Genomic DNA, 24,031 nt, shown 5'->3' with positions numbered 1-24,031 from the left:
CGGGGTGCGGCCCGTAGCCCGCTAAGGCCCAGCGGCTCCCGCACGGTCCCGGGACACCGGGAGGTGCTGCGGGGCAGGGAGTTGGGGGGGGTGTCGGTAGCGAACCGGGGGTCCTGGGGGTCCCGCACCCCCGCCACCCCCCCCCGCCCCATGCAGGTTCCGGGGCGCCGCGGGGCGGGGGCAGCGCGGAGCCGCCCCACGTGACCGGGGCGGCGGCGGCCAATGGGAGCGCGTGTTTCGGAAAGATCTCCATATATGGCGATGTTCTCGGCCGGGGGGGCGGGGCCGGCGCCCCCCGGGTATAAAAGCGCGGGGCTGGCAGCCGGGCGGTCCCACTCAGCCGGCGGCAGCGGACCAGGCGGCACCGTCTCCCCTCAGCGCCGACAGCAGCTTCCCCCGCACAGGTACCGGCACCGGCCCCGCCGCACCGGGGCGAGGTCCGCGGCCCCGCCGACCCTTCCCTATCCCCGGGGCGTGGGGGGAGCCGGGCTCCCGTTTACCCGGGGCGGGCAGTGCTGTGGTTTCCCCCCCCCCACTTTCCTTATTCCCCCCCCATCCCCCCCCGCGGGGTGCAATGGTCTCGCCCGCCGGGCGTGATTGGTGGGCGCGGCGGTGACGTCAGAGCGCGGGAAATTCGAACCGTGGGACTTTAGAACCGCGGGAAAGAGGGAGTCGAACCGCGGGAGATTTGAACCGAGGGAGAGATTGGAACCGCGCCGGTTTCTGTGTCCTCCCCTCCCAGAGCCCCCGCCATGGAAGAGGAGATCGCCGCCCTCGTCATCGACAACGGCTCCGGCATGTGCAAGGCCGGCTTCGCCGGGGACGACGCCCCCCGCGCCGTGTTTCCCTCCATCGTGGGGCGCCCGCGGCACCAGGTGAGGCAGGAGGGAGCCGGGGGGGGGGGGCGAGGGGAGGGGGCGGCGGCGGCGGGGCCGGCGGGCGGCGCTGACTCTGAGTTTTCTTTTTCTCCCCTCCCTCTTCCCTTCCCCCTTTTAGGGTGTCATGGTGGGCATGGGGCAGAAGGACAGCTACGTGGGGGATGAGGCGCAGAGCAAGAGGGGCATCCTCACCCTGAAGTACCCCATCGAGCACGGGATTGTCACCAACTGGGATGACATGGAGAAGATCTGGCACCACACCTTCTACAACGAGCTGCGCGTCGCCCCTGAGGAGCACCCGGTCCTGCTCACCGAGGCCCCCCTCAACCCCAAGGCCAACAGGGAGAAGATGACGCAGGTACCTTCGCTTGCCCGGCTACCGCCCCTCGCTCTCATCCCGTCCACAAACCTTTTGTTTCGGCATCTTAAACCTGAGTTTGTTTTTTTTCTTTTTGTCTTTCAACATTTTCAGGGTTCTGTACTCCTGGCATTTCCTCCCTGACGCCTCAGGTTTCTTTCATTTGTGTTTTCTGCCTGCGTTCTTTGCTTTTTTTTTTTTTCCCTTCACACACTGGGGTTTTGTTGCATGTCAGCATGCGTGTTCTAACATGAGTGACTCAGCTCATTACTGGGTGCTAATTGATTTTTTTTTTTTTTCTTTTCCTTCTTCCTCCTAGATCATGTTTGAGACCTTCAACACCCCAGCCATGTATGTGGCCATCCAGGCTGTGCTGTCCCTGTACGCCTCTGGTCGTACCACTGGTATTGTTATGGACTCTGGGGACGGTGTCACCCACACCGTGCCCATCTACGAGGGTTACGCTCTGCCCCACGCCATCCTGCGTCTGGACTTGGCTGGCCGGGACCTGACAGACTACCTCATGAAGATCCTGACGGAACGAGGCTACAGCTTCACCACCACAGCCGAAAGGGAAATTGTCCGTGACATCAAGGAGAAACTCTGCTATGTCGCCCTGGATTTCGAGCAGGAGATGGCCACTGCTGCCTCTTCCTCCTCCCTGGAGAAGAGCTATGAGCTGCCTGACGGCCAGGTGATCACCATCGGCAACGAGAGGTTCAGGTGTCCAGAAGCTCTCTTCCAGCCCTCATTCCTGGGTAGGTGTGGGCCAGGGTGGGATGCTCTCGTATCAGGGGGATGCTGTGAAGCTGGCATCCCCAAACCGAGGGGCTGCGTGAGGCCTAACGAGTCCCCAACTCTTGTCCCCAGGCATGGAGTCCTGTGGCATTCACGAGACCACTTTCAACTCCATCATGAAGTGTGACGTGGACATCAGGAAGGACCTGTATGCCAACACGGTGTTGTCTGGAGGCACCACCATGTACCCTGGCATCGCTGACAGGATGCAGAAGGAGATCACAGCCCTGGCGCCCAGCACAATGAAGATCAAGGTAAGAATTGCTCTTCTTTCCCTCCAGCAGGGATGGGGTTGCAGGCTGCTGAGCCTCATGAGGTGGTGGAAAGAAGGCTGGGCCCACCCTGATGGCTCATCCTTTCCTTGCAGATCATCGCCCCGCCTGAGCGCAAATACTCCGTCTGGATCGGTGGCTCCATCCTGGCCTCACTATCCACCTTCCAGCAGATGTGGATCAGCAAGCAGGAGTACGACGAGTCCGGCCCCTCCATCGTCCACCGTAAATGCTTCTAAACGGACTGCTGGCGGGCGCCCTGCGCCTGCTGCATGAGTTTGTCTCACTAGTGTATGTTTGCCCAGGCAAATCTATACACCTCGTGCTAGCCTCATAAAACTGGAATAAGCCTTCTTTCAAAAGAAAACTTGCCCTTGGAAAGTCTGTACCTGATGTTAGACAAATGTCAGCACTGGATGGTCGAGCTGTCACTTTGATTTGACCATGTTTATTGAGTTTAACTGTTCCCTTGGTGTCCGCCTGAGCAAAATACCCTGTACAGATCCGCTCCCCCCTCTCCTGGGAGCAGAGCCCGTGCCTCACCGGGTCTCTCGCAGCTCCTACACTGACAGCGGCCGTCGCTCCGGGCTGGGACCGGTGTGTACAGGGTATTTGGAGTCAGACTTTGCCGTACATCCAGTGTGGAGTATTCCAGATTTCCTGTAGAGGCTGGTAGGAGTCCATCGAGAATTCACTTCTGTCGCTGCCGTTCTAGCAAGGTTGGGAAAACATATCGCATCCGAGCCTTACGAACCAGTCTTCATCCTCCTCCCCCCACCCCTCTCCCAGTCGCCATCATGGGGCTGAAGTTACTCGACTTGAGTTGCTGAAACTTTGCATTTACACCTGTAAATTTACGCATCGTTTAATTTATGTAAGATTTTTGTACGTTGCCTTAATGTTCTCACATGACGGTAGAAAACCAAAATTTGTAAGTCATCCTCTAAAAGTTGAGAAATTGTAATGCCCAACAACACATCATTGTGTAAGGAAAATAAAAAAAGCGCTGCAGTAAGCTCCACCCTGGCCTGTGTGATGGGACCACGATGCGTGGGGATGCGTTTTGGGTTCTTTCCAAGTGGGGCTGGAGCTCTGGGTTTTCCCAAGGAAGGTGTTGGGGCACTTTTAAGCTAAAAATAGCTGTCTGGGTGCCAAGGGAAGGGTGGGGATGGGTGCTCCCTGCCCAGCTCTGGTGTTGCAGGATCAACTGGTTTGGCACAGCTGCTCTGCTTAGTCCCAGGGTGCTGGGCTAGTGCCAGGAGTGGCTCTTTGGGTGCTGGGTGGGGAGCAAACCTACCAAGCCCAGAATTTCAAGGGTTACTAGGGTGCTGATCCCCTGGGCTTGGTGTTCTGCAAGCTGTAAGGGTGTGAATCTCCTGAATGCGGCATTTTGAGGCTTCTCTGGGTGCTGGAAGGGAGCAAAAACGCCTTGAGCTGCGTGTTTAAAGGTCTCCTGCGTGCTGGGAGGGAGCCAAACACCCAAGCCTGATGTTTTGGGGGCTTCCCAGGTTCTGGAGGGGTGTGGATCCCTTGAGCCTCGCTTTTTGGGGGCTCCCCAGTTTCTGGAGGGGTGCGGATCCCTCGAGCCTCGCATTTTGGGTGCTCCCTGGGTTCTGGAATGGCGTGAGCCCTCCCCAAGCCTGGCATTTGGGGCTCCCAGTGGCACAGTGCCCTGCTCTCATTTTGGAGGACAGGGGGAAGCCCACTAATTAACAAAAGCACCCAAGGTCAGGCAGTGCCGCTGCGATTAGGGCTGTGAACGTGGCTCTGCTTATCCCTGCCCTCACCCTGCAGCGTGTCGGGCACCGGGGACACGCGTGGAGCACGGATCCTGCCCCTCAGCCGCACGACACGGCGCTGAAGGCCTCGAGGTGGCCACGGGCCTGTGACAGATGATATATTTCTGTATTTATATAATTCTGCAGATGGCGCATCCCTTGATCCCTCTCGTCCTGTCCCCTGTCACTTGGGAGAAGAGCCCAGCTCCCTCCTCTCCACAACCTCCTTTCAGGTAGTTGCAGAGAGCCACTCAGCCCACCAACTGGCTGCCCCCCCGCCCAGCTGTCCCCCTGGCTGTCTGTCCGTCCCTCTGTGCCCCCATCTGTCTGCCCAGCCGTCCCCACACCTGCCCATCCATCTGTCTGGCCTGCCCTGGATCCGTCTGTCTATCCACCCTCCCGTCTTCGCACCAGCCTCTCTCGCCTTTTCACCCTCCCTGCATCCATCTGTCCGGCCCTCCTAGCATCTGTCTGTCCATCCCTCTGTCCATTCCTCCGTCCATTCTTCCCTGCACCCATCTGTCCATCACCCATCCATCCTTGCCCAATCCCTCTCTCCATCTCTCCCTCCGTCCATCCCTCCCTGCATTCTTCTGTCCATCTGTCCCTCCATCCCTCCCTCCCTGCACTCATCTGTTGTCCAGCCTTTCCCTGTCCCTCTCTCCATCTGTTCCTCCATTCATCCTTCCCTGCATTGCTGTCCATCTGTCCTTCCTTCCCTGCATTCCTCTGTCTGTCCATCCCTCTATCCATTCCTCTGTCCGTCCCTCCATCCATCTTTGTCCGTCTGTCATCCATCCTTTCCCCATCCCTCTCTCCATCTGTTCTTCAATCCATCCCTCTGTCCATCCATCCTTCCCTCTGTCTGTCCATCCCTCCACTCATACCTCCTTGCATCTCGCTCTCCGTCTGTCCCTCCATCCATCCCTCTGTCCATCCATCCCTCCATCCCCGAATGCCTCTGTCTGTCCTTCCATCTCGCCCTCCCTCCATCCCTCTGTCCCTCCCTGAATGTCTCTCTCTCCATCTGTCCCTCCACCTGTCGGTCTGTCCCTCTGTCCTCCTTTCCCCGTATGCTCCCATCTGTCCATCCCTCTGTCCCTCCATCCGTCCCTCCCTGAATCCCTCTGTCTGTCTTGCCATCCACCCCTCCCCTCATCCCTCTGTCCATCCCTCTGTCCATCCCTCTGTCCCTCCATCCATCCCTCTCTCTGTCCATCCCTCTGTCCACCCCTCCATCTGTCCCTCTGTCTGTCCATCCCTCTGTCCATCCCTCTGTCCATCCCTCTGTCCGTCCCTCTGTCTGTCCCTCTGTCCGTCCCTCTGTCCATCCCTCTCTCCATCCCTCTGTCTGTCCCTCTGTCCATCCCTCTGTCTATCCATCCCTCTGTCTGTCCCTCTGTCCATCCCTCTGTCTATCCATCCCTCTGTCTGTCTGTCCCTCTGTCCATCCCTCTGTCCATCCCTCTGTCTGTCCATCCGTCTGTCTTTCCCTCTGTCCCTCCCTCTGTCTGTCCATCCCTCTGTCCATCCCTCTGTCCATTCCTCTCTCTGTCTGTCCTTCTGTCCATTCCTCCATCCATCCCTCTGTCCCTCTGTCCATCCCTCTATCCGTCCCTCTGTCTGTCCCTCTGTTCCCCGCCCCCCGTTGCCGCCAGGGGGCGCCTCATGACACGAGTTTGCGCGGCCTCAGCCGGGGTGGGGGGGGCGGAAAGAGCCCCGTTCGGGCTCCCCCGTCCCCGTTAACCCCCCCCCGTCCCCGTTACCCTCGCTCCCCCTGCCCCTCCCCCGCTCCATACCCACCCCCCCGGTCCATACACACACCCCGCCGGGAGGGAAAGGGTTAACGTCCGCCGGCTGCGGAGAACAAAAGGGCCCCGGCAGCCAATGGGCGCGGGGCTGTGTCCGGCGGCCTCGCTGATTGGCTGCGCGCTGGCCAATGGGCGTCCGAGCTTCGCCTGCCCGCCCGGCCCCACGTGGGGCGGCGGCGCCCGCGGGTCCCCCCGCCCCCCGGCCGGGAGCGGAGCCCCCGCGACGGACCCCGAACCCTGCACCCCGCATCCCGCACCCCAAACCCTCTGCCTGAGCCCTGAGCCCCCGAATCTCGCACCCTGCACCCCGAATCCTGAACCCTGCACCCTGAGCCCCCCGAATCCCGCACCCTGCACCCCGAATCGTGCACCCTGAGCCCTGCACCCCACATGCTGCACCCCCTGCCTGCACCCCGCACCCTGAACCCCCTGTACATCGCATCCTGCACCCCTTGCCTGCACCCCAAATCCTGCACCCTGAACCCTGCACCCTGAGCCCCCGAATCCCGCACCCTGCACCCCGAATCGTGCACCCCGAACCCTGCACCCCACATGCTGCATCCCCTGCCTGCACCCTGTACCCCGAATCCTGCACCCTGAGCTCCGCGAATCCCACATCCTGCACCCCAAATCGTGCACCCTGCACCCCGCACCCTGAACCCTGAACCTCCTCCACCCCGCATCCCCCTGCCTACACCCTGCACCCCAAATCCTGCACCCTGAGCCCCCTGAATCCCGCATCCTGCACCCCGAATCGTGCACCCTGAACCCTGCACCCCCTGCACCCCACATCCCGCACCCCGCATCCTGCACCCCCTCCCTGCACTCTGAACCCAGCACCCTGAACCCTGCACCCCGAACCCCCTGCCTACACCCTGCACCCCAAATCCCACACCCTGCACCCTGCACCCCAAATCGTGCACCCTGAACCCTGCCCCCTGGAACCCGCACCCTGCACCCCCTGCCTACACCCTGCACCCCACACCCCCTGCACCCCGCACTCTGAACCCCCTGCACCCTACATCCTGCACCCTGAACCCCCTGCACCCTGCATGCTGGACCCTTCCCTCACCCCCTCCCTGCACCCCCTGCCTGACCCCCCCCAACCCTCACCCTGCCCCACAACTTGCCCCCCCCCCTCCGATTCCTACCCGCACCCCCCATCCCTGCCCGGAGCTGCTGGGTGTCTGGGGGGGCACCAGTAACTGGGGGGGTCAGAACTGGGAACACCTACAACTGGGGGGACTGGGTTGGGCTGGGGGTGCCCTTAACTTGGGGGGCAGGGTTGGGATGCCCATAAATTGGGGTGCTGGGGCAGCCAGGGGAGCCCATAATTAACTGGGGGGTGCCCCTAATTAACTGGGGGCTGCCCATAACTAACTGGGGGGGGCCATAACTAACTGGGGGGTGCCCAAAACTAACCGGGGGTCCCATAACTAACTGGGGGCAGCCCATGACTCACTGGGGGAGCCCATAACTAACTGAGTGAGCCCATAATAAACAGGGGGAGCCCATAACTAATTGGGGGTGCCCATAACTAACAGTGGGGGGCCCATAATTAACTGGGGGGTGCCCATAACTAACTGGGGGTGCCCATAATTAACTGGGGGGTGCCCATAACTAACTGGGAGGGCCCATAATTAACAGGGGGAGCCCATAACTAACTGGGGGTGCCCATAATTAACTGGGGGAGCCCATAATAAACAGGGGGTGCCCATAATTAACTGGGGGTGTCGCGTGCAGCTGGGAGTGGCCGCACCAGGAGGGAAACTGAGGCAGAGCGGAGCCATGCAGCAACGGTTCATATATTTATTCATAAGCCAAGTTATCAATAAAAAAGTTCCATACTAAAAGGCCTTTACATAGAGTTTGCTGTTCATAAAACCTTTGTGTTTTTAATCCTTTTTTCCTTTTTTTTTTTAAATTTTTTTTAATTTGTTGATTTTTTTTTTTTTTTTGCTTTGTTTTGTGGGTTGGTTTGTTTATTTATTTTTTTTTTTAAATTTTTTTTTTAAATTTTTTTTTAGTGTTTACACTGGAAAAAAAGCCCCCGCCGCCGCGCGGCCTGTACACATTTACAGCGCGGGCAGCGTCGGGCAGGGCTCGGCGGGACGGGCCAGCGTCCCCCCGACACCGCGTCCCCCCCGCTATTGCACTGGGGCCCCCCAAAACCAGCCGAGCCCCCCGCCCCGCTGCTGCCCCCCTATATATACAGAGCTCCCCCGCTGTCCTCGTCCCAGCCAGGCTGGGGGAAACAGTGCACTGAAACGGAAACGCGACCCCCCACACCCCTCTCCCCACCCCGTATTATTATTATTATTATTATTAATTTTTTTGTTGTTGTTGTTATTTTGTCTTTTTTTGTTGGTTTGTCCGTTTTTTTTTGTTTGTTTTTTTTTTTCCATAAAACTTCCCGGAAGAAATACAATATTTACACGCAAAATAAATAGAACAACACACCTGATTTCTGCTTTACCTGCTGGCAAACAGTCAGAGGTACTAGGGAAATTTATGGCTTGTAGGGGAGCCCCCCCTCAACCTTTTGCACCCCCCCAATCTCCCTGGGATCCCCCCCCCACCCCGTGCCCTCCCTGCCCACCCCGGGCTTTGCATAAACGCCCCGCGAAAAGTGGGGTGCGCGGGGTTTTTTAGGGGGTTCCCATGGCCACGTCCCCCTCCTCCTGAGCCCGGGGTGGGACGGGGGGGTCAGCAGAGGATGGGGACCCCGTCAGCGGTCACCAAGCGTCCCGTGGTGGGGTCGTAGGTGCCCGCCAGGTAGTAGAGGTCCTGCCGGTCCTGGTATTTCTTGCTGCGGGTCATCTGCTCGTAGTGCTCGCGTCCCACCACCTGGCACTTGTGGGAGATGGTCTGCACGTCGTTCTCGTCCTCGTGGCACGACTGGTACAAGGCGTTCTGCGTGGGGAGGGAGACACGGAGTCACCGGGGACCCATAATTAACTGGAGGGGCTGGGGCAACCTAGGGAGCTCCAAACTGGGGGGACTGGGTCAGGCTGGGGGTGTCCTACAAGAAAGCTGGTGAAGGGGGTGGAGAATGAGTCTTAGGAGGAGCGGCTGAGAGAGCTGGGGGTGTTTAGCCTGGAGAAGAGGAGGCTGAGGGGAGACCTCATTGCTCTCTCCAGCTACCTGAGAGGAGGTTGTGGAGAGGAGGGAGCTGGGCTCTTCTCCCAAGTGACAGGGGACAGGACGAGAGGGAGTGGCCTCAAGCTCCACCAGGGGAGGTTCAGGCTGGGCATCAGGAAAAAATTTTTCACGGAAAGGGTCATTGGGCACTGGAACAGGTGGTTGAGTCCCCTTCCCTGATGGTGTTTAAGGGACGGGTGGATGAGGTGCTGAGGGACGTGGTTTAGTGATTGATAGGAATGGTTGGACTCGATGATCCGCTTGGTCTTTTCCAACCTGGTGATCCTGTGATTCTATGAAAGCTGGAAAGGGACCATTCACAAAGGCTTGTGGTAATAGGACAAGAGGCAACGGGTATAAAGTGGAGAGGGGCATATTAAGACTAGATATTTGGAAGAATTTCTTCACTATGAGAGCGGATGGACACTGGAACAGGTTGCCGAGGGGGTTGTGGCTGCTCCATCCCTGGAGGTGTCCAAGGCCAGGTTGGATGAGCCTTGGTTACCTGATCTAGTGGGAGGTGTCCCTGCCCATCACAGTGGGGTTGGAACTGGATGAGCTTTAAGGTCCCTTCCAACCCAAACTATTCTACGATTCTGATTCTATAACTGGGGGTGCCCATAACCATGAGTGTCCATAAACGTGGGGGTTGGTTGGGCTGGGGATGCCCAGAAATAGGGGTACAGGGGGCAGCCAGGGTGTACCCCTAATGGGGGGTGCTCCTAGCTTGGGGGGTACAGAGCGCAGGCTTGCCACCCCCTGGCCCCCCCCTCACCTTGCCGTCGCTCTGCCGCTTGCCCAGCTTGGTCTCCTCGGGGTGGTAGAACCACTTGACCTTGACCACCATGTTGCTGCCCCAGGACTCCCACATGCTCTCGATGCGCCCGATGTAGGGTAGGTTGGGCCGCCCGGCCGAGAGGAAGACGGCGCAGTCCCCGATGCGCAGCGTCTCCTTGCCCCGCACGATGGCCTTGTAGAACAGCTTCCGCGCCTTGCCCTTCATGCCTCGCCGCTGAGGAGCAAAGGGGTTCAGAAATGGCACAAAGACCTCCAACCCCGGTGCTCCTACGGTGCCCGTCCAGCCCCGCAGCCAGCACTCAGGCACCACGCGCAGAGAAACCATGTGGTGCATGCAGGTACTTGGACCTATGCACCCACACGCTGTGGCTCGTGCACCCAGGCCCCGTGCCCTGCGACCGCGACACCCCACCCTGTCTCCTCAGGCTCCTCGCTCTGCACATCCACCTAATGTCCAACCTGAACCTCCCCTGGTGGAGCTTGAGGCCATTCCCTCTCGTCCTGTCCCCTGTCACTTGGGAGAAGAGCCCAGCTCCCTCCTCTCCACAACCTCCTCTCAGATAGTCGGAGAGAGCAATGAGGTCTCCCCTCAGCCTCCTCTTCTCCAGCCTAAACACCCCCAGCTCTCTCAGCCGCTCCTCATAAGGCCTGTTCTCCAGCCCCTTCACCAGCTTTGTTGCTCTTCTCTGGACTCGTTCCAGAGCCTCAACATCCTTCTTGTGGTGAGGGGCCCAGAACTGAACACAGGATTCGAGGAGCGGTCTCGCCAGTGCCGAGTCCAGAGGGAGAAGAACCTCCCTGGACCTGCTGGTCACACCGTTTCCTATACAGGCCAAGATGCCCTTGGCCTTCTTGGCCACCTGGGCCACTGCTGGCTCATGTTCAGTCGCTGTCAACCAACACCCCCAGGTCCCTCTCCTCCAGGCAGCTTTCCAGCCAGACTTCTCCTAGTCTGTAGCTGCACAGGGTTGTTGTGCCCCAAGTGCATGACCCGGCATTTGGCCTTGTTGAACCTTGCACCACTCACCTACACCCGTGAACCATCACTACTGATACCCTCCCTTCCACGCATCCATGCACGCTGCCCCGTGCCTATGCACCCATGCCCCCCGCACCCTTCCCCAGCCCCACAGCACCAGCCGTACCTGCGTGGGGTTCCCCGACCACCTCCAGAGCTGGCGCGCGGGCAGGAAGGCGGAGATCTTTGGCCGGTTTTCCACCGAGGGCAGGCGCTGCCTCCGGGAGAACTCTTTGGCTTTGGAGAAGCTGAGGGCTTCCTTGCGCTTGAGCTTGGCCTTGGGGCCGGCGGCGGCGGCCTTGGTGAGGAAGCAGCGCTGCGGCGCGCCGCTCTTGGAGCGCAGGGCCTCCGGCTGCGCCAGCAGCGCTGGCACCGGGTGGGAGAGGCAAGTCTGGAGCAGCAGCGTGGAGTCCTCGTCCTCCGAGCTGTAGGAGGAATCCTCGTTGTCAGAGGAGCAGAGACTGGAGGTGGAGATGGAGCCGGAGCTGGAGGAGGTGGAAGAACCCGAGGAAGAGGAGGAAACGGAGAGGCGGGTCATGAAACGCGAGGGCACGTCGGCGCCCAGCGCGCCCGTCTCCTCGTCCTCATCCATGTCCGAGTAGGAGCTGTGGCAGTCACTGTCGCAGTTCAGGGTGAACTCGGCTTGGCTCGAGTATTTCCGCAGCGCCAGCCCCACGGGCAGCTGGTGCATGGGCGCTCGCCCCTTCCTGTCTTTGCCTGCCAGGGCTGCGTGGGAATAGCCGTGGCTGGCCAGCGGCCGCTCCAGCTTGGCCCCGAAGTCCTTCTCAGCCAGCAGCAGGGCCTTGCAGTTCTTATTCTTGGGGGACGTTACCCCTTCGTGGTCCAGCTTGACCAGGTACTCGCTACCCGCCTTTCTCCGGCCGCTTTTGCCCATTTCTGCCTCCAGCCGCTCGGCTTTCTTGGAGCGCAGGAGTTTCTGGGCAGCTGGCAGCACCAGCCCGGCCCCGGCCCCGAAGGAGGCGTAGGAGCTGGCGATGCGGCTGAAGGAATCGGCCCCAAAGCCGTTGCCGAAGACGGGAGCGGCGAGGTGGTGGTGATGGTGCACGGGGAAGATCGCCTCCTTGGCCCGCAGCTTCTTGGCGCTGCCGTTGACCTGGAAGAGGTTCTGCAGCACGGACGCGCCCTTGCTCGCTGCCTTCCGCTTCGTCTGCGCCACCGCCGACCAGCTCAGCAGCGGCCCTCCGCGCCGACCCAGGAAAGGGTCGCTCAGCACTGGCGCTTTGCCACCTGACAGCATCTCCGCGGCTTTGCCTGGCGGGAGACGGGGGTCAGGGGACTATCTGCATCCCTGCACGTCCTTCCCTGCGGCCTGAGCTCCCTCCCCCTGTTACTGCAGCGCCTGCACCACCCCCTTCCTCCATCCCTGGTCCCACACCCTTCCCTGCATCCTGCCATACCCAGCTCCCTGCTCCCCGTCATCCCTGCATCCTACCGTACTCGGTTCCCAACCCTGTGCACACTCTCTTTCCCTGCGTCCCTGCCGGCTTCCCTGCCTCCTATCCTCCCCCACGCCTACATCCCAGCATCCTTCCCTCCATCCCCACCCCTGCCTGCTTCCCTGCGTTCCTCCACCCCTTTCCCATGCCTGCATCCTCGCATCCTTCCTCCATCCTCCCCCCTGCCTGCATCCCAGCATCCTTCCTTGCATTCTTTCCTGCCTCCATCCCAGCACCCTTTCCTGTGTCCCCTCCCCTGCTTGCATCCCAGCATCCTTCCTCTGTCCCCTCTCCAGCCTGCATCCCAGGACCTTTCCCCGTGTCTCCTCTCCCACCTACACCCCAGGATCCTTCCCTGCATCATCTCCCCTGCCTGCATCCTAGCATCCTTCCTCTGTCCCCTGTCCAGCCTGCATCCCAGGACCCTTCCCTGTACCTCCTCTTTCACCTGCACCCCAGGATCCTTCCCTGCATCCTCTCCTGTCTGCACCCCAGGATCCTTTCCCATCTCCCACCAGCGCTGCCAGTACCACCTCCCTCGGGACCCCCATGAGCAGAAGCTCCACAGATCGCAGCCCCCTCCACCCCCGGTACCGCTTTTCTCCTTGCCAGCTGCCTTCTTCCCGGAGTTCTTGGGGTGCTCGGGGCTGTCGTGGCGGTCCGGGCGGAGGCTGGGGGGCAGCTCGCTGGGAGTGGGCACGTCCCCGCACGATCGCTTCGTCCTCCGGCACGAACTGGAGACCAGGAGCGCCGGGGACGGCTCGGTGCCTGCGGGCAGAGCGTGGGGTCAGGGCCAGCCCCGCTGCCCGCTCCGTGCCCACCCTGCAGCCCCCAATCCCACTCACATTGGATTTTGAAGTCGGGGGGCAGCAGGCGGATGTTGGAGACGGCGATGTGCCCCGTGTCCCCGTCGTCAAACTCCACCATCACCGCCTCGGGGTCGTCGTCCTCCTCATCGCTGGAGGAGCCTGCGGCACAGGGAGGGCTGGTTGAGCTGGGGGGTCCCCCAAACACTTCTCCGACCCCGCCAGCCACCGCCTATGGCCGCTCCTCACCTCGCACCACGTTCCCAGGATAGAGGCACCGGGATTTCTGGCTCCAGTAGGCGCAGACACGAGTGCCGGGGGGGAGGCTGCGTCGCGACTGGGGACGGATATCAAGGACCTGCGAGGAAGCGGCGTGTTGGATGGCGTGGGGCGCCGGGACCCCCGCCTCGACCCCCAACTCCACTCACCGCCTCCTGCAGCAGCTGCTCCTGCGAGTAAATGCGCTGCCGGTTGCCCCGCTCGCCCTCGATGATGATGCTGTAGCTGGGAAAGGGGCACAGAGACGGGGCTCAGCACCCACCCCAGCACCCCAACCCGAAGCAGGGACCCCCAAACCCCGGCCCCCACTCACATGTCGGGGGGCTGGATGGTGCGGACGCTGCCGGCGTAGAGCAAGCTGTCCTCCTTGGGGATGAGGATGTGCAACCCGTCCCGCAGATCCTCCTTCTGGATGGCGCAGGCGTGGGGCAGCGGGGAGCGGCGTCCCCCCCGCGCCACCCCCGCCAGGCAGCCCCCTCCTTCCTCCTCCTCCTCCGAGAAGCTGCTGTTGTCGTCGAAGTCGAAGTCGTCCTCCACGGTGAAGCTCTCCAGCAGCTTGCTGACCGCCCGGCCCTTGCACTGCGGGAGAAGGAGCTGAGGGGGGGTGGGAGGCACGAGGGGGGCCCCTGCCGGGGTGGGGGTCTGGCCCCCCCACCGCTCACCTGCTTGGTGGCCACTTTGCTCTTCACCTTCGCCAGCTTTTTCCCCTTGCTCAGGATGGTCTTGGCGCTCCGGGGAGAGAGGGCCAGCGAGAGGGCCCCGTTTTTCCGCTGCGGGAAGGGGGTCATAGCTCCTCTGTGCCTCCCAACACCCCAGCCCCTGCACCCCATGGGCCACCAGTGCTCCCAACCACCCCAGCAGCCCCAGCCTGTGCAAACTATGCACCCATTCCTCTGCATCTCATGATCCCATCCCTGAGCCATCCCCATGTTCCATCAATACCCTCAGACCACGCAAACCCTGCATCCATCCCTCTGCATCCCATGGTTCCCCACCAGTGACCCATCCCCATGGTCCCGCCAGCGCCCCTCAGCTCATCCAGCACCCCCAGGTTGTGCAAAAACCCTGCACCCACCTCTCTGCATCACAAAGTCCCCATCCCAATAGTCCCATCGATGGTCCCCAGCACTTCCAGCCTACACAAACCCTGCACCCATCCCTCAGCAACACAAAGTCACAGAATCATAGAATCACCAGGTTGGAAAAGACCCACCGGATCATCGAGTCCAACCATTCCCATCAAACACTAAACCATGTCCCTCAGTGCCTCGTCCACCCATGCCTTAAACCCCTCCAGGGAAGGGGACTCAACCCCCTCCCTGGGCAGCCTGTTCCAGTGCCCAATGACCCTTTCTGTGAAAAATTTCTTCCTAATGTTCAGCCTGAACCTCCCCTGGTGCAGCTTGAGGCCATTCCCTCTCGTCCTGTCCCCTGTCACTTGGGAGAAGAGCCTAGCTCCCTCCTCTCCACAACCTCCTTCCAGGTAGCTGGAGAGAGCAATGAGCATCCCACAGTCCCACCAGGAACCCATCCCAGTGGTCCCAGCAATGCCCCCCAGCTCATGCAAACCCTGTGCCCAGCCCTTGCACCCCCTGATCCCATGGGTGCTCCCCCCTCTGCCCCCCTGTGCTCACCCTCAGGGCCGACTGCAGCACTTTGCTCTTGCGCGTGGCCTTCTTCAGCCTCTCACTGGCCAAGCGAGCCCCCTCGTCCCTCGTTCCAAAGTGCCGGGGGTCGGTGCTGCCGAAGAGGCTGCCGGTGGGAGCCGGGGTGCTGGGGCCGCTGGTGGTTGGTGGCCGGTGACTCTCCTTGGGCTTGGCCTTCAGCTTCTTCTTGCTGCCCTCCTCGCAGCCGCCCCCCTTCCGCCGCGCCGGCACCTTCTCCAGCTTGCCAGTCCCCGGCTTCATCGGCCGCCGCTTGATCTTCACCTCACCCTCGGGGCTGCCAAGGTGGCAGGGCCCTGTGGGGATGGAACAGGGCTCAGGGAATCTGGGGGTGCCCGCCCAGCCCCTACGGGCATCATGGGATGGTCTGGGTTGGAAAAATCCTTAAAAATCATCCGCTTCCAACCCCTCTGCCATGTCAGGGACCCCTGTGCGCCCCTGGCATCCCTGCGTTACCTAGCAGTCCCTGCCTTTCCTTCTTCTTCTTTGCCTTTTCGTTAGCCTCCATCTTCACCACGGAGGACGGGGAGGGTCCCAGCACGGCCACCGGCACCGAGGGCAGCAGGGACAAGCCTGGCTCATCGTCCCCGTCCTCACTGTCCGTGTCCCCGTCGTGCTCGTCTGCAAGAGGAGGAGGGCAGTGATGAAGGACCCCGTGCACCCAGGGGGTCCCCCGCACCCAGGGAGATGCTCCTTCTCCACGCAGGACGGGGTGAGCTGGGGGCACTCCCAGCCCCTGAGGACGCCTCAGTACAAGCCCCCCAAAACCCTGCAGCTGCACGCACCCTCCTGACCCGGCCCCCTAGGACCCACTCTGCACCCCGAGTCCTGTGCTGGCTTCTACACCCCCAGCCCCCTGCACCCCTAGCCCCATACTGGACCCCTAGCCCCATATTGGACCCCCAAGCCTCATATCGGACCCCCAGCCCCGTATCAGACCCTCAGCCCTGTATCGGACCCCCAGCCCCGCATTGGACCCCCAGCCCCGTATCAGACCCCCAGCCCCGCACTGGACCCCCAGCCCCGTATCGGACCCCCAGCCCCATATCAGACCGAAGCCCTGTATCGGACCCCCAGCCCCGTGTCAGACCCCAGCCCCGTATCGTACCCCCAGCCCCATATCGGACCCCCAGCCCCGTATCAGACCCCCAGCCCCGTACTGGACCCCCAACCCCATATTGGACCATCAACACTGTACCAGACCCCCAGCCCCGTATCAGACCCCAGCCCTGTATCAGGCCCCCAGCCCCGTGCCAGACCCCCAGACCCATATCGGATCCCCAGCCCCGTACAGGACCCCCAGCCCTGTACAGGACCCCCAGCCCTGTATCAGGCCCCCAGCCCCATATTGGACCCCCAGCCCCATACAGGACCCCCAGCCCCATATCAGAACCCCAGCACCATACCGGACCCCCAGCCCTGTATCGGACCCCCAGCCCCGTAAAGGACCCCCAGCCCTGTATCGGACCCCCAGCCCCACGCTAGCCTTGCCTTTGAAGCCCACTGCCTGGTGGGGATCAGGGTCCTGCGTCTGGTACTTGGTGGCCTTGGAGCTCTTGGGACAGGACAGCTTCTTCTGGATGCGGCCGCTGGGGTTGGGGTCTTTCCGGCGGAAGGGGCTGATGCCAGCGGGCAGCCCTTTGCTCTTCACCTTCTGTTTCAGCTGCGACACCTTGTGAGCCACCTTGCAGCCCAGCTTGCCCTGCGAGCCGCTCTTCTTGCACCGCACCTTTTCCTGGGGGGCACAGGGAGGCTCAGGACGGGGTCCGCACCCCCTTGGCCCCGGGGTGGCATTCGCCGCCTGTGGGTTCGGACTCACCGGGGATCCCTTGAGGCTGCCAAACTCAGCCAGCTTGCTCCTCTTCTTCTTGGGCTCGGGGTCGCCCCGCAGCTCGGCGCACAGCAGGGACAGGCTGGTCTTCACCGCCCTGGCAGGGAGCACGGCATGGACACAACGCCCACCAGAACCCCCAGATCAATCCTGCACCCCCTGGCTGGATCCTGCTGTGCTCCCTGGATCGATCCTGCACTCCCAGTGGCATCTTGCACCCCTATCCAGATCCTGCAGCCCCCAGATCAACCCTGCACCCCCCTGGATGGATCCTGCACCCCCTGGTTGGATCCTGCACCCCCAGTGATGTCCCGCTCCCCCAGCCAGATCCTGCAGCCCCCAGATGGATCGCGCACTCCCAGGTAGATCCCGCATCCCCTGGAATAATCCTGCACTTCCCTAGCCGGATTCTGTATGCTCCAAACTGATCCTGCACCCCCAGATGGATCCTGTATCCCCCAAATTGATTCTGCATCCCCTAGATGGATTCTGCACCCCTGGTTGGATCCTGTACCCCCTAGGATGGATCCTGCATCCTGGCTGCATCCTACACTCCCAGATCAATCCTGCACCCCCAGACAGATCCTGCACCCCATCCTACATCCTGAACCCCCAATCCATCCTGCACCCCTAGATACATACTGCACCCCATCTTATATCCTGAACCCCCAATCAATCCTGCACCCCTAGATAGATCCTGCACCCCATCCTACATCCTGAACACCCAATCAATCCTGCACCCCTAGATAGATCCTGCATCCCACCTTACATTCTGAACCCCCAATCAATCCTGAACTCCCAATCAATCCTGCACCCCTAGATAGATCCTGCACCCCATGCCACATCCTGAACACCCAATCAATCCTGCACCCCTAGATAGATCCTGCACCCCAATCAATCCTGCACCCCTAGATAGATTCTGCACCCCATGCCACATCCTACACCCCAATCGATCCTGTACCCCTAGAGATCCTGCACACCATCCTACATCCTGAACACCCAATCAACCCTGCACCCCTAAAACAGATCCTGCACCCCATATTACATTCTGAACCCCCAACCAATCCTGCACCCCAAACAGATCCTTTACCCCCTGCCATATCCTAAACCCCCAATCAATCCTGAACCCCCAAATAAACCTGCACCCCTAGATACATTCTGCATCCCATCCTACACCCTGAACCCCCAATCAATCCTGCACCTCTGGCTGGATCCGGCACCCACGATCACTCCTGCCCCCTCTGGCCGCCACCGGCTCCCCCTCTCCCCCCATAACCTTCACTCGCTCACTAATGTTTTGTGACATAAAACCTAGAGATTAATTTTTTTTTTTTCTTCCTCTTCCCCTCTGTCTTAATTGAAGGAACCATTTAGCGCAGATTTAACTGTTATTACTGAAGGGGGGGGGGCAGGGCTCGCGCACGCACACGCGCTCCAAGCGTGTTTGGACTCGCTCGGAGGATTTATGCAAATGGGCCTGTCGGGAGAGGCAATTTGTAGCGGAGAAGGACAATTATACAGGGCCCGGGAGTGGGGAAACGGCTGCGCCGGGCGGCTAATGGGTAATAATAAAGCGCCGGCAGCGATGAACGCCGCTGCAGCGTGACCAATGGCTTTATACGGTGCAGATAAAGAGGCTTTTATGCAACGCTGCTCCCGTGGCCGGCGCGGGGGGGTAACGGCATCGCTGCCCGGCCGAGCCCCCAGCGCCGCGAGCGGGAGCGAGACCGTGGGAGGGGGCCGTGGCGGGGGTCCCGGCATCACCCCGGGGAATTGGGGCTGGTGGCTCGTCCTGCGGGACAAGGAGGGCACGCGGCGTCGGTCACTCACTTGACCTTGCGGCTCTCGGCCCTGCTGAGCGTGCTGGAGTGTTTGCGCTTCCTCGGCCGCCCCGGGCCGCGTCGCGCCGGGCTCCGGGAGCTCTCGTCACGCCTGCAGCCGCAGCAAGACCGGGGGGAACCCTGAGCCACGCGGCCGCTGCGGCCGGGGCCCCTCGCCGAGCCGGGCTGAGGACGGGCCCAAACTCATCGCACCGATGGGCCCGCTTGGCGCAGGGCGCTCCCTCCCCAGCTTCCCCACGTGCCACAGGCTTGGCCCCCCCAACCCCGAGCATGGGGACCCGCTGGGGAATGGGACGTACTCGTGGTCGTGGCGCCTCTGCAGCTTCACCAGCTCCCGCTGCTTCTCCTTGTAGCGGCGCTGGAGCTCAGCCAGCCGCATCCGCACCTCCACCTCCTGCGTGTTGAGCTGCTCGATGGCTGCTTTCAGGGGGCAAACCTGGCGAGAAGGAGGGTGGGAAGCTGGCAGCCTCGGTCCCGGCGCTGAGACCGGGAGCAACACATCACATCCCGCAGCTGAGATCAGGCACAACTCATCACATCCCACCCCTGAGATCAGGCACAGCTCATTTCACCTCCTGCACCTGAGATCAGGCACAGCTCATCCCACCTCCTGCCCCTGAGATCAGGCACAACTCATCCCACCTCCCGACCACACACAGACACTCACGGCCTTGGTTTTGGGCGTCCAGGTGTACTTGCGGCGTGGCACACGGGCTCGGGGCGGCGGTGAAGGGGGCAGGGGGCTGAGCGCTGGGGGGCTGCCGTCCCGGCTGGCCGCCTCCACCAGTGACCAGGCGGCTGCCACGGTGGCCAAGTTCTGCAGGTTGAAGGCCAGCAGGTCCTCGTCCTCCCCTGCTGGGGTGGGAGAAGAGCAGAGCTGGGGTGGGGTGTCACCCAGACCCCCATGCCACCCCACACATGCTTTTGTGCAACCACCGACCCATGCCACGGTGGCACCACGGCGAGAAGGGGCATCGCACCGTGGGGCAGGGGGCCAGGGATGAGTGGGGTGTCCCAAACTGGCCGTGGGGTGACACCAGGATTGGCCGTGGGGTCACCCAGGGGTGTCAGTGGGCAGGGGGACGGCACAGCCGGCGTCCCCGGTGCGGCCACGGGGCTGGGTGCGCAGCAGCGCCAGCGATGAACTCATCGCCGAGCAGCGCCAAGGCCGGACTGGGAGGGACGCGGTGAAGCTCCCTGTCCACCCGCAGCGGGGAGCGGGGCCCCACAGCCCCCCCCTCGCCGCCCCACGGTGTCACAGCCCCGCAGCGCACGCAGCCACGGGCAGCACTGAGCGCACGGGGCCCCGTCGCCACGCGCTGGGGATGCGCCAACGCGGCCTTCCCCGCCGGGGCCCCCGGGATTCCCTGGGGAAGCCGAGCCGGGAGGGAATCCCAGCGCCTGCCTGGAGCCAGCGCTGGAGCTGAGCCCCAGGGATGGCCCCGCGGTGTGAGCTGGGCGCCGCGGCGCATCGCCGGCACGCACGGAGCCCTGCAACGCGCATGCAAACGGCCCCCAGTGCCAAAAGACACCGCAGCCCCCTTCTCCGCCGCACAACACGCGGTGCACGTGCAAAAGCTCCTCCGAAAGCAGCTTTGCTCCTGCTCATCTCCATCACGTAGCACCCACGGGCATCGCTGCGGGCACGGGGGCACCGGGGGCTGCTCACCTTGCAGGGCCAGGTCGCAGCGGCGCTGGCGCAGCTCCAGGTCGGCGAGCTCGCTGAGCAGGGCGATGCCGGGGATCCCTGAGGCGTGGGGGGCGGCGGGTGACGGCGGGGCCGGAGGGGGCTCTCGGGATGATCCCAGCGCGGGCAGCTCCCCCAGGTCGATGCCGGCGGCGATCAGAGCCTCCAGCCCACCCAGGCAGCCCTGCCGCCCGCTGGGGATGTTGCCATCCTCCTCCTCCTCGTCCTCGTCCTCCTCCTCGCAGCTGCCTTCCGGCTCCGAGTCGTCGCTATCGCCTTCTTCCTCCACCTCCTCCTCCTCCTCGGTGGCGGGGGGCAGCGGGGAGGCCCCTGCTATGGGCACCGGGCGCTGCTGCTCCGGTGGACTCTGCTCCGGCGCTCCCTGAGCTGCCTCCCGGCACAGCCCGAAGGCCACCGGCACCCGCTCCTCCGTGGTCCCTGCGGCCGGGCTGGGGTCCCGCTCCCCGCAGGCGGCTCCTGGGGCGAGGAGGAGGTGGTGGCGGTGCAGCAGCCCCCCGGCACCCTCGGCCATGGCGTCCCCAGCCAAGGGCTCCGTCTCTCGCAGCACCTCGCCGGCGGGGCTGAAGGTGCGGGATTGCTCGGGCTCGGCTGGCGGAGAGCTGGCGTGCATAGTGTCGGGGTCGGCCGGCTCGGAGTGCGCCTCGGAGAAGCCCATGCCAGCCGCAGGGTAGCTATAGCCGGGCGGCAGGTCTGCGGGGAAGCAGGTGATGCTCAGCGGATTCCGTGAGACCCTCACCATCCTCCTCCTCCTCCTCGGCATCCCGCTCCTACCTGGTTCCAAGGATTTGGGGTAGTCGCGGGGCGGCTGCCCCTCGCCGCGCTTGTCGTCGCCATCGCTGCCCTTGCTCTGGACGGGGAGGGGGCTGTCAGCCGGGGAGCGGGGGGCCACGGCGGAGCTGGCGCTGGGGCAGAGCGGTAAAGTGCAGGGAGCCGCGGGGAGGGCCACGGGGCACTTGGCCGGGTGCCGCAGGGCTGGAGAGTGGCAGCACGGGGACAGCTTGGGGGGCCCGGGGGCCGGCGAGGACAAGCCCTTGGCCGGGGGGTTTAAGGCAACTGCTTTGTGGGAGGGTTTGAGGGGCTTCTCGGGAACCCCCTCCTCCAGCTCCAGGGGCTGCTCCTCCGGCTTCCGCTGCGGGGGACGTGGAGGTCAGCACGTGCCAGTCCCACAGCCCAGACACCGCCACGCTGCCTGGCTCCAGCCCCTGTCCCACACCTCAGCCCCATATGCAGCCCTGCATCTCACACCCCAGCCCCATGTCCTCACCCTACACCCCAACCTCAATCCAGCCCCACATTCCCAAACCAGCCCCACATCCCATTCCAGACCCCAGCCCCACAGCCCCCTTCTACACCTTACATTCCCAAACCAGCCCCACATCCCATTCCAGACCCCAGCCCCATAGCCCCCTTCTACACCTTACATCCCCAAACCAGCCCCACATCCCATTCCATGCCCAGCCCCACATCCCCACCCTACACCCCAACATCAATCCAGCCCCATATCCCCAAACCAGCCCCACATCCCATTCCATGCCCAGCCCCACATCCCCACCCTACACCCCAACATCAATCCAGCCCCATATCCCCAAACCAGCCCCACACCTCACACCCCAGTCCCATAACCCCATTTTGCACCCCACATCCCCAAACCAGCCCGACATCCCACTCCATGCCCAGCCCCACGTCTCATACCCCAGCCCCATATCCCCACCCTACACCCCAACCTCAATCCAGCCCCACATCCCATTCCGTGCCCAGCACCACATCTCACGCCCCAGCCCCATAATCCCATTTTACGCCCCACATCCCCAAACCAGTCCCACATCTCACACCCCAGCCCCTTAACCCCATTCATGCCCCACATCTCCAAACCCACATCCCATTCCATGCCCAGCCCCACACCCCTACCCTACACCCCAATCTTAATCCAGCCCCACACCTGCAAACCAGCCCCACATCCCATCCCACATCCAGCCCCACATCTCATACCCCAGCCCCATATCACTACCCTACACCCCAACCTCAATCCAGCCCCACATCTCATACCCCAGCCCCATATCCCCACCCTACACCCCAACCTCAATCCAGCCCCACATCTCATACCCCACATCTCATACCCCAGCCCCATATCCCCACTCTATACCCCAACCTCAATCCAGCCCCACAACGCCGTGCCCCAGCCCTGCTCAGCCCCCCGGGCACCTGGACATGCGCCTGGCGCTGGATCTCGAGGGCCTGGGCCGCCCGCTGCTGCTGCTGCAGGGCGTAGAGCTCCTGCTGTCGCAGGAACTGGGAGCGCGAGTACACAGGCAGCTGCCCCGTGTGCTGCAGGTGGGCGCTGGGGCCACGGCCCGGGTACATCGGGGGCCACAGCGACGCCTGGTCCATCACGTCGGCTGCCGGGGGCAGAGGGTCAATCGGGGACCTGCCTTGGGGGTCACCTGGCAGCCCCCAGCGGTGCCCTCCCCAGCTCTGCACCCCTGGCAGCACCCACAGAGACCCCATCCTCCTCCCCTGCACCCCAGCAGTACCCAAAGGGACCCCAGCTCCCAGTCCTGCACCCTCAAAAGCACCCCATGGGGACCCATCTTCCCTCCATGCACCCCAGCAGCATCCCCAGGGACCCCATGACCCACCCCTGCTCCACCAAAAGCATCCCTAGGGTCCCCCATCACCCTCCTTGCAAGCCCAGCAGCACCCGCAGGGACCCCATCTCCCACCCCTGTATCTTCAGCAGCTACAGGGACCCCATCTCCCACCTCTGCAACCCCAAAAGCACCCACAGGGGTACTCCATTCCCCCTTATCTGCACCCTCAAAAGTATCCCAGAGACCGCATCTCCCACCCCTGTGCCCCCAGCAGCACCCCAGGGACCCCGTCTCCCACCCCTGCATCTCAGCAGCTCCCCACAGACCCCATATCCCACCTTTGCATCCCCAAAAGCACCCACAGGGGTACTCCATTCCCCCTTCCCCACACCCCGGGCACCCCATCTCCTACCCTTGTGCCCCAGGAACCCCATCTCCCACCCCTGTGCCCCCAGGAGCACACCATCTCCCACCTCTGCACCCCCAAAAGCACCCACAGGGGTACTCCATTCCCCCTTCCCCGCACCCTAGGGACCCCATCTCCCACTCCTGCACCTCAGCAGCACCCCATCTCCCACGCCAGCACCCCCAAAAGCACCCCAGGGACCCCATCTCCCACCTCTGTGCCCCCAGCAGCAACCCAGGGACCTCATCTCCCACCAAAAGCACCCACAGGGGTACTCCATTCCCCCTTCCCTGCACCCTAGGGACCCCATCTCCCACCCTTGTGCCCCCAGCAGCACCCCAGTCTCTGCTATCTCCTCCCCAGCAGCCCCCCAGCCCCACACCCCCCAGCCGTGCCCCGAGGACCCCCCCAATCCCGTCCTCACCCAGCGTGTGGGGGGTGCCGTGTGCGGGGGGCTCGGTGGGGAGGATGACGAGCTGGGCTGGGGGGTCCTGGGCGAGGGGGAAGACGGGCTGCATGGTGCTGGGCATGGATGCGGGGAAGGTGGGCGGCAGGTTCTGGTGCAGCGCGGGGTGGCTGATGCCTGTGGGGCATGAAAA

General features: G+C 62.6%; 2 protein-coding genes across 4 annotated transcripts in view; one reads left to right on the top strand and one right to left on the bottom strand.

Moving 5' to 3' along the window:
• The first annotated feature begins 276 nt into the window (after positions 1-276).
• ACTG1 (actin gamma 1) lies at positions 277-3,327 on the top strand. The gene is made up of 6 exons (XM_069872215.1): positions 277-404; positions 743-875; positions 997-1,236; positions 1,556-1,994; positions 2,107-2,288; positions 2,402-3,327. Exons 2-6 carry the CDS (start codon positions 753-755, stop codon positions 2,543-2,545), a joined length of 1,128 nt encoding a protein of 375 aa, XP_069728316.1. The 5' UTR covers positions 277-404; positions 743-752; the 3' UTR covers positions 2,546-3,327.
• Positions 3,328-8,595: 5,268 nt separating this feature from the next.
• BAHCC1 (BAH domain and coiled-coil containing 1) overlaps positions 8,596-24,031 on the bottom strand; it is a 31,026-nt gene continuing 15,590 nt past the window's right edge. Inside the window, exons 8-27 of one of the 3 annotated variants that reach the window (XM_069872241.1) lie at positions 23,857-24,015; positions 22,641-22,834; positions 21,210-21,567; positions 20,400-21,128; positions 19,398-19,585; positions 19,030-19,166; positions 18,720-18,821; positions 16,878-16,986; positions 16,550-16,793; positions 15,515-15,679; positions 15,029-15,354; positions 14,057-14,164; positions 13,708-13,973; positions 13,544-13,619; positions 13,365-13,473; positions 13,155-13,277; positions 12,904-13,077; positions 10,980-12,124; positions 9,812-10,048; positions 8,596-8,808 (exon numbers count right to left, since the gene is read on the bottom strand). In XM_069872241.1, the coding sequence (XP_069728342.1) occupies positions 8,602-8,808; positions 9,812-10,048; positions 10,980-12,124; positions 12,904-13,077; positions 13,155-13,277; positions 13,365-13,473; positions 13,544-13,619; positions 13,708-13,973; positions 14,057-14,164; positions 15,029-15,354; positions 15,515-15,679; positions 16,550-16,793; positions 16,878-16,986; positions 18,720-18,821; positions 19,030-19,166; positions 19,398-19,585; positions 20,400-21,128; positions 21,210-21,567; positions 22,641-22,834; positions 23,857-24,015 (5,156 nt within the window). In that variant the 3' untranslated portion in view covers positions 8,596-8,601. The remainder of the gene's footprint in view (positions 8,809-9,811; positions 10,049-10,979; positions 12,125-12,903; positions 13,078-13,154; positions 13,278-13,364; positions 13,474-13,543; positions 13,620-13,707; positions 13,974-14,056; positions 14,165-15,028; positions 15,355-15,514; positions 15,680-16,549; positions 16,794-16,877; positions 16,987-18,719; positions 18,822-19,029; positions 19,167-19,397; positions 19,586-20,399; positions 21,129-21,209; positions 21,568-22,640; positions 22,835-23,856; positions 24,016-24,031) is intronic. The other 2 variants (XM_069872242.1, XM_069872243.1) reach the window with 2 other exon arrangements.

The sequence above is a fragment of the Phaenicophaeus curvirostris genome, chromosome 19 (assembly GCF_032191515.1).
Source record: "Phaenicophaeus curvirostris isolate KB17595 chromosome 19, BPBGC_Pcur_1.0, whole genome shotgun sequence".
NCBI lineage: Eukaryota > Metazoa > Chordata > Aves > Cuculiformes > Cuculidae > Phaenicophaeus > Phaenicophaeus curvirostris.
Note: the sequence above shows the minus strand (reverse complement) of the source record. Positions and strands in the feature narration are given on the sequence as shown.

Coding starts and splice junctions, on each gene's coding strand:
- ACTG1 (XM_069872215.1), top strand. CDS start 753: ATGGAAGAGGAGATCGCCGCCCTCGTCATCGACAACGGCTCCGGCATG. Junction 1,995..2,106: donor CTTCCAGCCCTCATTCCTGG/GTAGGTGTGGGC, acceptor TCTTGTCCCCAG/GCATGGAGTCCTGTGGCATT. Junction 2,289..2,401: donor CCAGCACAATGAAGATCAAG/GTAAGAATTGCT, acceptor CTTTCCTTGCAG/ATCATCGCCCCGCCTGAGCG.